Below are 14,218 nucleotides of genomic sequence, written 5' to 3'. Positions count from 1 at the left end.
CTTCAAATTGAAAGTCTTTAGGACCAGATTTTGTACTCTCATGACGGATATGGAAGAATGTTTGGTTGAGTTAAAGGATAGATTCTCCGAAATCTGCTTGACAAAGGAAAATGTGAATGGTATTGGAAAACTGCTCGACACTTTAAAAGATCTGCATCGTCTATTATTGGATGAAATAAAAGATGAGAAGAGCGTGCATCTGGCTTTTGGATTGGTACCAAATTCTCCTTTTCTTCATGAGTGCCCAGCTGCTGAAGAACTAAACAGAGTTCGATTGGAATGCTCCAGAGATTTGGAAACTTTGAAAGACTCAGTGACATTGCCAAAACACTTTGATGACAGAAAGGAAATTGAGGATTATTGTATTGAGAAATGCCAGGTCATTGTTGGTACCACTAGTTCCACCGTTCGTGTGCATCAGTCAAACCAAATTGATTTACTAATAGTAGATAATGCCTCTGACATTAAAGTGTATAATCTGATTATCCCTCTGAGGCTTTCAGTCAGACATGTATGGATGTTGGGCGACGATAACAAGCAACCAGATAGGGTATGTTTTCTTTCTATATATTATCTCTACTTGCACAATTATGCTATGTGAGCTAACATCAATTGTTTTTGTTTCGTGAAATTACTAGATGGGCGGAAATGATGAAATTTCTAATAATACTTTCCAAATATTATTGCAACTGGGGTTTCCAATGGATAAGCTGACAGAGAGATTTCTAATAGATCCAGCGATATTCGAGTTTCCAAATAAGTATTTGTATGGTGGCATTTTAGATGGTCCAAATGTTCATACTCCCCATGACAACAAACAATTGAGAAGTTTAAGTCTCAGCAAATATTTATACATGGATGTCAGCGACAAGGATCGGTCTGTTGACGATGACTCAGTTGAAGAAGATGTAGTTCTATACATGTTGCTGAAAGCGTTGTACAAATGTATGTTCTTCACATAGATATCGAATAATTCTTCTCACTAGTATATGTTCACTAGTCAATCTGCAGTGTAAAGGCTTGTTTTACTGAATTTTCTTTTGTCACCAAATCAGGTTGGGTAGGTGTTACCAGGAAACTTGATGTCGCTGTTGTGTGTCTGGATAATAGCCACGCTGATGCAGTCAGAAGGTGCCTGGTAAATAAGCAAGGTACTCAAGAGAGAATAAATTTACATGTGAAATGTGCTGATAGTTTGGAGGGAGAAATGTATGATGTCATAATTATGTCAGCACTCTCAAAAGATCATGAGAAGTTTGTTGAGGACCGACATATCATGTCAGCAATCACCAAAGCAAGGTTAGTGCGTAGGATTGTTGTCAAAATTGATCTTGCTATAAATTTGACCATTGTTTCTAACTTCTAAATACTCTGGCCCTAATTGGTACTATTGCAGATATTGCCTATGGACACTAGTGCATCACCTTCAATATCATGGAGTTCTCAGAGAGATGCTTTCTGATGCTCGAAAGCGGAACTGCTTAACCTGGTTAACTGTGGCCAAGGATCAGATGGAAGAAACTAATAATTTTGCTGACCTGTTTGGCGGTAACCCTGCTTCTCAAATGGTAAATCCTTTTACCGGCAATTCAATTTTTCCTCGAACAAGTTATACCGCAAAGAAAGAGGCTGGGAAGGAATGAACCCCAGATCACAAGACTGTAGAGTGAGGTCTTTCCACTGCGTTATTTTGAGCCTGGGACTAGATTTTTCTTTAGAGAATAAGCACTCTAAAGGCAACCATTGGAATTCCTATTCTTGTTGTTATTGCAGCAAATCGACAGGCCTTGCAACCCCTTCTGTTTGGGTTGTCTTATGTGAAATGGGACATATTTTATATTATGCTGTCCAAGGATGTTGTTTATAATTAGTTGTTATAGCATATTGGCATATCACATTCGTTTATCTTTTTATAATGAATCATGGATAATGGTATTGGACCTTACTAATGTGCATCCTACTATTTTACCCTATATTTTAGGTGACTACCGAATTCACTTGGCGGGGCAGGCCTCACAACACCAAAAATGTTTGTGCTAATTTGAGAAATCAGAAAAGTTCTGGTATGCATGGCGTATTTTGAAAGATTACCTGGTTTTGGTTCTTTCTTATTTCTGCATGCAGACTGTATTCGGTTGGATAATATTATTTTTGTTCCATACAGATACTTGCACACTTCATGCAGCATTGGCAACAATGGAGTCTTTGAAGAAATTCCAGTACGCAGAATTTCAGCCACCAAAAGATTTTGAATGGATTTTGTCGGCTATAAAACTTACCGCAGAATATAAGACTATCACTGAGAAGAACATTGGAGAAGAAGCGGATATGGCACAAAGGGGTTGGAGACGCCTTGAGGCTGGTCTATACACTCTTCAAGAGATTGGCGCGGAAGGACACAATACTCTGCAGCCTAAGGTGATATGTGCATTAGTTATTTTACCATGTGATTTTTTAACAGTTTGACAGGCGAGAGATTTCACTTTGACTAATACCTACAAAGTTAAAACACTTCCGTTTCGGTAGACCCCCTGTAAACACAAGGAGGGCTGAGATTGCCCAATACCCCTTCATAACAAAGGGTAGGATGGGCATAAGATTGCCCCGCCGGCCCGCCCGCCCGCAAAAAAAAAACAGACGGAGGTATACGTATATGAATACAGGCCGGCCGCCCACCCGGGAGGGAAAAAAAATTAAAGCGGCCGCTCGCAGTCAACGCGTTGTCGGTGGCGCCGCGCCGGCCCCACCCCCACGCCCGCCGGCCCCACGCAATCCCACACCCGTCGTGTGGCGTGTCGGCCGCCAATCACGGCGCCCGAGGCGCGCATGCACGCAGGCGGTTCCACGCGCGTGCCTCCTTGCGTGCCGCGCCGCCGCTGCCGCCTGCAGCCGCGCCTGCCGGACGCCACCGCTGCCGCCTCCTCGCCTGCCGGACGCCACCGGTGCCGCCTCCTCGCCTGCCGCGCGACCGCTGACGCCTGCCGTCGCTGTCGGCTCCTCGGCTGCCACGCCGATGCTGCCACCCGACCGGCCCGCCGCCTGGCCTGCCCCCTCCCGACGCGCTGTTCGCTTCGCCCGACGGTCAAACGCCGCCTCGCCTGCCACGCGCATTAACGTGCCGGCGTTAATAACCACGACGCCGCCTGCCCGCCTCCCTCCCTCCCCCCGCTATAAAATGGCACCGGCCCGATGGCTTTCTTCCGCCACCTCCCGCACCTCCCGCACCCTCCACCTCCACGCCACCTCCCGCACCCGATGGCTTTCTTCGGCGGCAGCAGCAGCACCGGTGGCGGCGCCGCCGACGACGCCCCCGGCGCATGGCCGACGAGCATCGGAGGGCTGGAGACGGAGGAGCTCCACCACTACTGCCTCCCCGTGCCGCCGGGCTGCCGTCTACCGCGCAACTGGAAGATCGACGCGGAGGGCTTTGCGACGTTGGGTCCCGGCGCGACGGAGGAGGAGCTCCGCAACCACAGCGGCGGCCGGCACAATATCGAAGGCCGAAAGCGGTTTTGGCGCGGGAAGGACTATTGGGAGGTGATGGCGGCCTTCCGCCTTGCAGCGGCCGGCGAGACCCCCGATCTGACGGGCCGCAGCGGCCGTCTTCGCGCACCGCCTCCACCGCAATATCGCCGCAGACGTGGCGGCGGCCACGGTGTGCGGCCGGCACGGGCACCCGCGCCGGCCGCCCCTCCCTTGCCGCCGGGGATCGAGTTGCCGCCGGAGCAGGTCATCCTCCGCGAGGACGGTGATCCGGATGACACGCCGGGGTACCACGTCGCCCTACGGGCGTCGGAGGCGGCGGCGGCGGCGGCGGAGGCGATGGAGGCCGCCGAGATTGCGGATGCAATCCAGGCGGCCGAGGCGGCGCAGCAGGCGGCGATGGCGGCGCAGCAGGCGGCGATGGTGGCGCCGGAGTGGCAGCAGGTGCCGCCGGAGTGGCAGCAGGAGTGGCAGCAAGCGCCGCCGGCGGCGGCGGAGGAGGATTCCGACGACGATCCGATAGACTGGGACGACCTCGCGAACCGGTCCAGCAGCGACGATGACGGCGGCGACGGCCCGGCCGTCATTGACCTCGTCAATAGCGACGACGAGTAGTTTTTTTGTGTTTTTTATTTAATTTGGTTATGTCGTTGTAAGCCTAAGTAGTAGACTTTATGTGGTGAACTTTTAATCGTTGAGTTAGCCCGAGTATGTAAAATATTTTATCTATGTTGAATGAAATTTGAGTGAAATTAATTTTGTCCATTTCATTCGCGAGTTTTGATTTGATGATGCGTTTGTACATAAATACTTGCTAAAAACGCTTAGTATGAGAGTACGTCCTGCACGCACGATATGGACAAAAACAGAGAGGAAAGACACGTCGCGTCACGTTCGGACATCGGTGTAGGGTACTTTTTCCTTAAAAACCCCAGAAAACGCGTGGAGCGTCGAAAAAATACGCGAGTTGGCGTGGGTGCTGTGGATGGTAATGGCAACTTGTGGAAAAAGTGTCGCGAGGTTTGACGGAGTAGAAAAAAAACCGTAGTTGGGAACCCCCTCCCCGGCAGACCGACAAGCAAGTAGCCGGTTGCACTGGGGCTACGTGATCGCATGCATGCAACTGCACCAAAGTGTGCGTACGTGTGGGCACGGCCAACGTAGGCCCCCACGCAAGGTTGGAACGAAAACGGACACAAAACGGACGTTGCGTCACGTCCGGGCAGTGTTTTGCGATTTTGGACCTGGAAAACCCTAGAAAATGCGTGGAGCGTCGAAAAAATACGCGAGTTGGCGTGGATGCTGTGGATGGTAATGGCAACTTGTGGAAAAAGTGTCGCGATGTTTGACGGAGTAGAAAAAAAACCGTAGTTGGGAACCCCCTCCCCGGCAGACCGACAAGCAAGTAGCAGGTTGCACTGGGGCTACGTGATCGCATGCATGCAACTGCACCAAAGTGTGCGTACGTGTGGGCACGGCCAACGTAGGCCCCCACGCAAGGTTGGAACGAAAACGGACACAAAACGGACGTTGCGTCACGTCCGGGCAGTGTTTTTGCGATTTTGGACCTGGAAAACCCTAGAAAATGCGTGGAGCGTCGGAAAAATACGCGAGTTGGCGTGGATGCTGTGGATGGTGATGGCAACTTGTGGTAAAAGTGTCGCGAGGTTTGACGGAGTAGAAAAAAAACCGTAGTTGGGAACCCCCTCCCCGGCAGACCGACAAGCTAGTAGCTGGTTGCACTGGGGCTACGTGATCGCATGCATGCAACTGCACCAAAGTGTGCGTACGTGTGGACACGGCCAACGTAGGCCCCCACGCAAGGTTGGAACGAAAACGGACACAAAACGGACGTTGCGTCACGTCCGGGCAGTGTTTTTGCGATTTTGGACCTGGAAAACCCTAGAAAATGCGTGGAGCGTCGGAAAAATACGCGAGTTGGCGTGGATGCTGTGGATGGTGATGGCAACTTGTGGTAAAAGTGTCGCGAGGTAAGAAATATTGGACAGATGTAAAATCAACTCCCGCAAAAGAAGACATGGACAACAGGGTGGATGCATCCTTCACCACCGGGAACGGGAAGAAATTGGCGCGTGATAAAGGTGTGCATCACAACACACCTGGTACAGGAGATGAAGGCGACCCCTTCGTTATTTATGACAACGGTAATTCACCCGACCCGTCTCTTGAGACGGTAGCCACGAATGAATTTCCACCTTTTACTTCAACCCCCAAGAATATGAATGAAGTGTCAGACGGGTCTAGCGCCGATAAATCTGAGGAGTTTGGTATGGATAGTCTGAACACCCGTATTAAAAATGCGATAGAAAGTGGCACTCAGAAGAGTGATGGGAAGGAGAATGATGGGAAGGAGAATGATGGGAAGGAGAATGATGGGAAGGAGAATGATGGGAAACGCAAGAGGAAACAGTCAAAATATTGCCTTTCACCTTACCAGCAGAACGGTGGACGTAAACGTGCAAAGAAAAGTAAGTGCTAAGTAGATTATTGAAGCAACATACTTCTGTCCTTGCATGCACACTTTATTAACTCATTGTTTCTTACTATTTTAGGTCTGTTTGGTATAAGAGCTGCTATGATTAATACTGATTACATTAATGAGGATCACATAGAGGCCGCAAAGATTTATATCCGGACACTGGCAGACTCGGAGAAGTTTCGCAGGAAAACTGTCGTGCACATGACGGGAATTGGTGGGGAAACATGTACACCTCATATGCTTGAAGCCATCATTTCGAAAAAATGGTTGCATGGCGGTGTAAGTATTAGCAATAAGTTATTAAGTTGGACATGTCATTTGCATATAAATTATCTAATAGGCGTATTGCTGTTATGTTATTTTGTAGGTCATCAATTGTTATTGCAACCATATGCAGACCCATAATCCTCGTGCTGACCGTCACATATTATCATCTTGGGTGTCCCACTGGCTTATTCTTCGTGCTGATGGAAAGGTTGTCAACTCTAAGAGTCATTTTATGGATCATTTCACAAACCAAACTAAAATGGTGTCTAGAGTTACTGAAGAGTATTTCATCAAAGATAAGGTACTTCAGTTTAGTATGATCATTCGTAGTATATCTGTGTGTACACCAACATGAATAAACTTTGTTGTAGGCATACTTTCCTTTTCATGTGGAAGAAAATCATTGGATAACAGTTCTTATGCACAACGGCCCGATCGGCCGCCCGAGTCGCCTTTAGGCTTGATTTGGGTAGCTTCCGTAAGCTACTATGGGCCCGGCAGCGGTGGTCGGGCATTTTTTTTAAAAACTTCACTTTTTCAATTATTTTGGCAGAAAGTAGCGGCCAGAAACAACATCAAACAAAATCATCATCAGTACAACATATATGCCCACGTAGCAAACAGCAAACAAAATCATCATCATGCCCAGGTAGTATAACATATGCAATGTCATCTCCAAATTTATTACATATATCTTTTATCAAAACACAAACAAATAACTTATCAAGTTTTCTTGCGGACACGTACGAATAAAAAACGACAAAGGTTCGTGCGACCACTTTTATTCTCCGTACAAACCAACCTGCATCTGTACCTACGCCCAGTTCCTGAACAAAACATAAAGAATTGGTGAGCAAATATTGTTGCTAAAATCAAAGTAGGAACATAACAACAATAAGAAGATAACATCTTACTTCTCGTTCAAATGACATGTAGCCTTATTATGACCTGCTTGACTACACAAACTGCACAAAGGACCACCTTTCTTCTCTGTAAAATCTTTTGGCCTACCATTCTTTGTAACGCCGGGGCCCCCCTTTGACCGCCCCTTCTTAGGTGCACCCTTTGTCGAAACTTTCTGAGGATCACCAATACCAGGCTCAACTTGTTGCACTTGACTTGCCTCCTTCTTCAGCATAGCATACCTTCTACTTCCTATAAGTTCCTCCTCTGAAATCTTTTTCTGTGCTATTATGTTGTCTAGACACTTCATCAACTCATCGAACAAGAAGGGATCATTTGCTGCAACATGAGCAGCTTGTGCGGTTTTAATGGATATTGCACTATACCGTTCTCTCTCCAATGGCCCTGACCAACCCCATCCAAACATATCACTCTTCCTCTGCACAGGCAACCCATCTCTTGCATGTTTGGACAACCGATGAAGGACACAACACTTTGGTATTTCAGTTAAATTCAGATGATGGAGAACAAACAGAATGTGTTTGCATGGCAGCCCTTTCCGAACCATCCTAAGACAACTGCATGTAATAGTTTCTTCTGAGTTACCTGGTTCATAAACAACATTATACCTAAACTTGTGGTTATCCTTCCATGTCACAATGAATGTCTCACGCCCAATTCCCACGAGCGTCTCAAATATCTCCAGCTGACCCATCTTATGCAAATCATCTTGCAAGATGTAGAAATTAGCAGGTGTGAATACTTTGGCGGCATGCTCCTCAAGGACTTTATATTCAGTAACAGACGGTGGTTCCTTCTGGAATGCCTCGCAGTCATCGTACGCCTCGTTCTTACGCAGGCGAACTATACAGTTCTCATAATGCACCACCAAATCAACAATTGTCATACCGTAGTCCAGGTGAAGGTAAAGGCAGGAGTTGAGGCTTTCACTCCTCTGGTTACTTCGCATACCAAGAAAAAAACCATCGGAAAGATATGAAGCTGCCCACAGTCTCCTCTTCCTGTACATCCTGTCAAGCCACTCTTCAGTTCTATCCGTCTTCCACTTATCATAGAAAGCTTTCCATCTCTGCTCAAAGTTTGCTTGAGAGGTGGCATAGTACAGGAGCGATCTGAACTCATCCAGTGACTTGTAATGCAGGTGCCTCTGCATATTTTTCTTGATATGCCACGAACAAAGACGATGGAAAACATCTGAAAGGACGGTCCGAATAGCCCGTATCATTGCAGCGTCACCGTCTGTGATTATTGACTTTGGCTTCACCTGACAGTTTGCCTTCATAAATGTCTGCAGCAGCCACACGTATGTCCCTTCCGTCTCGTCAGCAATGATGGCACAACCAAACACTGTGGTGCAACGGTGGTTGTTAACTCCTACAAAGGGGACGAACGGCATACCGTATCTGTTCATCTTATACGTGCTATCAAACACGACCACATCTCCGTAGTCCTGATAGTCCCTCCGCGACCGTGCATCGCACCAGAACATACTCTTCAGTCTCCCTTCCTTGTCACGCACATACTCAAAAAAAAAAACTCAGGGTCCTTCTCCTTCCTACTCCTCATAATGCCAACTGCCGTCTCTGCATCACCCTTTGCAATGAGCCTCATTTTTTCTCTGCAACAAAGATTGTAAATGTCCCTCCTGATAAGCCCGCACTTATCATACGAACCGTATCTGCTGATGAAGTTGTCCATTATAATATGCTTTCTTATCCCGGCCGCTTCCATGGCCAATATCTCGGCCCTCTGCCCATCTCCAATCCGTCTGTGTGACCATAAAAAACAAACCTCGTCGGGCCGAGCCATCGCGTGGTTGTGATCATCCACGAATGATGCGACGAACCAAACACCACGTTCTCTGTCCAGCTTCACCACCATATGTGCACCGCAGTCACAACGAGTCTCCGGTCTAAGCCTGCGCTTGCGGCCCTCCATGGTTATGAACTTGCTCTGCCTTCTCCCAGCCCTGGAGCAAAGAAACCGCCGGTACCGGATCATTCCCGAAGCACCTCATTTCACCTTCTGTTTCCTTATGCTAAACCCGTGTTCTCTGGCGTGATTGTTGTAGAATATGTATGCATCCCCTTGCGACCGAAAGGTCATAGCCATGACCTTCCAATGTGTCTCAAGCATCTTCTGCTGCCTTTGAGCCTCCTCAATATCGATCTCTCCCTCATCGTGATCAACGCTCGGACCATCTGACTCCTCCTACAACATTCATTTCAAAATATATATGTCAATTATTATCATTTAAATCATACTATTGATCCATGTACAACATCTATCAACTAACCTGGCTCAAGTTATCTGCAAATGATTCCTGCCAACTATGTTGCACATTGTCAACATCCACATCTTCCTGGAAATTTGTACACAAAGATATACAGTTAGCCATGCCATACTTTGCAATTTCGAAAATAAAAAAATATACGGCACTTACGTTTTCGCTATTTGCGCCATGTTCATTATTATCAAAATCCTCCGGAGGTAAGATATCATATGACGAGACGGAATCGTTGTCGCTGCTGTCATCATCTTCGTTCAAGTTATCGTTATTGGTCTTAGTCACCTTATCAGTACCATTCTCGTCCCTCCCGAATGCAGATTCTTCGTCCATGTCAACACGCCTAACTCACAGAACTGCAAAACATCGTGTGTTAGGTTTAGTACAATGCATCATGCCCAAAGCAACGCTAGTTCTGTAAATCATGCCCTAGTCCGTAGAGGAGGCGCTGCGGCGGGAGGTTTTGATGAACCCTAAACCCTAAATCCGTACATGCATGAACTAGCCCTCACTTCTATCCAGCGGCGAGTCTACTAGACAGGCTTAAACAGGCTCAAGCCTACCCTCCAGAAAAACAATTTTTTTAGTACTGCTATTACTACTTTCATTCCAGCTCATTACTACATCTATTATCCAGTAGAAAACACACAACACCACGCATGCGCAGTTACGGGCAGCACAAACGAATGACCAGTCTGCATCAACTGTGTAATTACTCGTTCATGTACTGTAAACGAATTTAGTGCCCAACGCAACTTATTTGCAAAAAAAGAAAAATAAAAAAATGAGTTTGCATGCATGTATTCCTCACGCGAAACCTGTATCTATCCCGCTAGGTTTAGATGACGGGCATGACAAACCTTGGCCTGCGGTGTAGACGTCGACGACGTTCGACGACAGTGCTGCGGAGGCGGCGTCAGACGTCGGGCCCTTCACGTCCCCGGCGTACAACGACGACGGTTAGATGTGGCGACGGACGACGTTGCGACGACGAGGGCGGTGTCGGACGGGGTTCGGGCGGCGAGGGCAGCGTCAGACGTCGGGCCCTTCACGTCCGCGTCGTCGGACGACGGTGAGATGCGGCGACGGGCGACGTTGGGACGGTGAGATGCGGCGACGGGTGAAGTTGGGACGGTGAGATGCGGCGACGGGGGCGGCGGCGGGCGACGTCCAGACGCCGAGGGCGGCGACGGGCGACGTTGGGACGGCGAGGGTGGCCTAGCACGGGGTTCGGACGGCGGCGATCCGCTGCGGCGGCGATCGCCAACTCTGGAAATACCGTGATTAGCGGGCGGGCGACTAGATGGGCGGGCGAGAAGATGGGGGCGGGCCTAGATCATGGGTACTTTTTTTTTTCATGCGCGCGGTATACGTATGCCCGGCAGAGCTGTACAATACGAGGTGGGCATACGTTTCTTTCGTATGCCAATTCTGCCCTTCTACGTTTTGTTGGGGGGGGGGGGGGGGTCTACCGAAGCAAGGCCCAAGTTAAAAAGGGCGAGAGTTTGAGTGTTGCTTCTGAAGTTATATTCTTAAAAGAAAATCGTACTAAACTGGAACTTCGAGTTACATGGCACTATCGATTACATAAATTTTACATTTAGAGATATGGTAACCCCCAAAATAGCGATCAGACGTAATGTTGGGTAATGTCATAGCCAAATGCTATCACAGATGTCTTGGCTTCTGTCTTTGTTTTTGGCACCTCTTATGCGTTTGTCAATTTCCAAGCCCAGTTTATGCAACATCTTCCGTGATTCAAACAATGACAGTATAGGCTTATAGCACAATAAGCAAATATGTCATTTCCTGACTACAACTTCTTATTAAAATATTGCATCCGCTTATTGTTGCATAGGAAATTGATTGTGGTGTTTCAGACTTCAAGATTGCCCTAGTTACGTTTGGACTATGAAGTCCTAGTAGGATATCTGCTATTGCTAATTATATTTCTTAGTCAATTTGTCGTCCAATAGTAAATATGTTCCATGAGAATTGCTATGGCAACGATAACCATGTACCATTAGCAGGAACTAACACCGTATATATTGCTTTTGTATTTGTTTTGTGATTCCTATTTTTTTAGATAATCAGGGGTACATGACTTGAGGGTGTAGAGCTTCTTTTAGTTATTGTGAAGCTCTGTCGCCTCTGCCCATAATACATATGTTCTATTAGCATCATGACCATGTATGTCATTTGTAGTCTTGTGTCAGTATTGTAGTGGGAGTACATCTGTGCGATCGTCTAGGATCTGCTAAGGCCGCTTGAGTTCTCAGCATCTTAATGAGGTTACATGATTAGTAAGCTTCAAGCAAAAAAACAAAGCTTCAAACGAATATGTTGACCGGTTCAGGATTCTATTTACTTTAAGAAAAGAAATAATGATAAGTGAATTATTAGTTGGCCGTGCAGTTTTTGGTTGAAGTGAAATTTCAAGACAGGTTTGTACTGCAGATATACTAGTGTAAGAATTATGATTATAAGACATGGGAAAGAAAATGAAAAAGGATCAAGGCAGACTATCTAGCTATTATGAAAGATATTTCTTTTTTACCGTATAGATAACATTCAGGAAGTCAGATTTGAAGTTCCTTTCTAGTCCTCGAATGTTGGATCTATTCCTTTGAAAATCTTTCTGTTTATTGTAGTGCAGTTGTGTTTTCTTTTTTGACAAGTAGTAGGTTGTATGCTGGTAGGGTTAAGTCTTTTGAAAATCCTATTGTTAGTGCAGCTCTTGTCAGGTGGTACTACTTAAATAAAGAAGCTTTGTAGTTATATGCTGGTAGGGTTAAAAGTCTTCTCCCCCTGAATATCCATTTTTTCCTTTTGGAAAGATCCAGCATGCTGCTGGCATTCATTGTTTTAGCAGGAGAGAGCGGGAAACAAGGTTTGATCAACTGATCATATGAATGAAAGACAAAAAATAAAAATAGGGGCTGCCCATGGGCCCTAGGGTAGACTAATCTCTCCCCCTAGTTTCCCCAAAAGGGGGCTCAGTACACTTTGCCCCGGCCAATTGCCAGAGGTCCAAATTTTGCCTAATTTTTCTCGTGACATAACCAACTGAGGCCACTTTTCCCAAGAATGTGCAGCTATTTCTTTCCTGCCAAATTTCCCATGTAATCAGGATGATCACAACAACAATAAGCTTATTTTTCTTTTTCTCACATAGAAAGAATAGCTCTGTCCAATAAATAGACTTTGGACGATCTAGTTAGTTATTCTGGAAAGAATAGCTTTGTTACGTGGTTTCTTCTATTTTTCTAAAAACAACTAGTCCATAATATCTAGCCTACTTGTGAAGAATCATGCTCAAAAAGTAGGCGAGAGCCCCAAATAGTACAGTTTGTAGATTACAAGGTTTTGTTGCCTACTGCCCTCCTGGAACGACAGTCAAGAGCACGGCAGGGAAATGGTACTGGGCAGTGGGCAGCATTGTTGATGTTCAGAGGCAGAGCACAAATGCAACCCTAGGTTCTGGAATTGAATGGACGTGGATTGTTTTGAGGGTGTACATGGTTATCTATAGAGTGTCTGCTACTAAGAGGTTGAGTGCTGTGAGGTGAATAGGTGCATTAGAGTTTCATGTGCATGAGCTATAATAATAATCTCTTGGAAGTCTAATTGTTCTTGTGTTAACACTTGTACTCTGTTTCTGTTTTGTTGAATCTCCCTTGCAGAAAGACCCGATACGTTTCAAGCTTAAGTCCTATTCAAGAATTGATATCAACGAAAACGAAGGCGAAGGCCTGAAAGTCGCAGTTCGTGATGTAAGAGCTGGAACAGTTTTCTTGATATATTTCAGAATTTCCCGAAACTACTTCACCTTGAAGCCTGGAGAGATTTACCACTACGACGCCACGAAGGCTTATGTAAGCCCGTCATTTTCCATCCCTGCTTCTCATGTGGTAATGATGATTGGGTCAGGTGATACTGTGATATGCACAGAGCTGCCTAACGGAGGTACACAATGTGAGAACAGTGTTCATCTGAATTTCCAGAACAGTGCAGGGAAACTGTTCGGTGACGATGGCTTTGGTAAGGTTGGGTCCAGCTCTGTGAAGGGCCTATACAAAATCACTGTCTGAACTCACAGGATATTTGTAACACACTGATTTTGTGAAAACAGAGAGCAACAAAGTCAATTTTTATGCCGGGGTGAAATCTTTGACATTAATTGCCTACTTTCTGGAAAATATTTTATCACTGAAATCTTGATGTTAATTCCCATTTTTGGATAACATTGCTTGTGGAAAATATATTGAGATTTTGCTGCCGGACATCTAGTAGGCTTCCAAGTGCTCAACATAATCATCAAAAAGTTGTTTCTTAAGCTTACAAATAGTGCATTGGCCTCTTTTGGGTTGTTCACAAGAAATTGGCATGCAGTTAAGTACGCACTAAGCATATCAGCAGCTTTGCTTGTATTTTGAAGGTCAGTCATATTGTCATAGAACATTGAACATCGGTTTGTATACACATGAATAATAAAGAAAATTTCATAAACATGAGTGTTTGTCAAATGAAGATGTATTGAGAGGTGATTTAATTTTGCAAGCTGAAAATTGACATGACGCAGGAGTGAAGTTCTTAAATAGTACAGAACTGCAGGTATAGCAAGCAAATGAAATTAGTTCCATAGTACATACTTGGTTAAATCAAGCTCTGCTGCAACTACTAATAAGCAATTAAGAACATATGCTAGTTGATATATTGATGTCCGCTTTGGTTGAATACTTGAGAAAGTTGAAAAC

The 14,218-nt window shown here is 46.0% G+C and overlaps 1 protein-coding gene across 1 annotated transcript; it reads left to right on the top strand.

Annotated features, from left to right (window-relative positions):
• The first annotated feature begins 1,685 nt into the window (after positions 1–1,685).
• On the top strand, positions 1,686–13,613 carry LOC123090991 (uncharacterized). Its single transcript, XM_044512387.1, has 3 exons — positions 1,686–2,029; positions 2,165–2,418; positions 13,145–13,613. Exons 1-3 carry the CDS (start codon positions 1,855–1,857, stop codon positions 13,550–13,552), a joined length of 837 nt encoding a protein of 278 aa, XP_044368322.1. The 5' UTR covers positions 1,686–1,854; the 3' UTR covers positions 13,553–13,613.
• Positions 13,614–14,218: the final 605 nt, after the last annotated feature.

This window comes from Triticum aestivum, chromosome 1B (genome assembly GCF_018294505.1).
Source record: "Triticum aestivum cultivar Chinese Spring chromosome 1B, IWGSC CS RefSeq v2.1, whole genome shotgun sequence".
Classification (NCBI taxonomy): domain Eukaryota; kingdom Viridiplantae; phylum Streptophyta; class Magnoliopsida; order Poales; family Poaceae; genus Triticum; species Triticum aestivum.
Note: the sequence above shows the minus strand (reverse complement) of the source record. Positions and strands in the feature narration are given on the sequence as shown.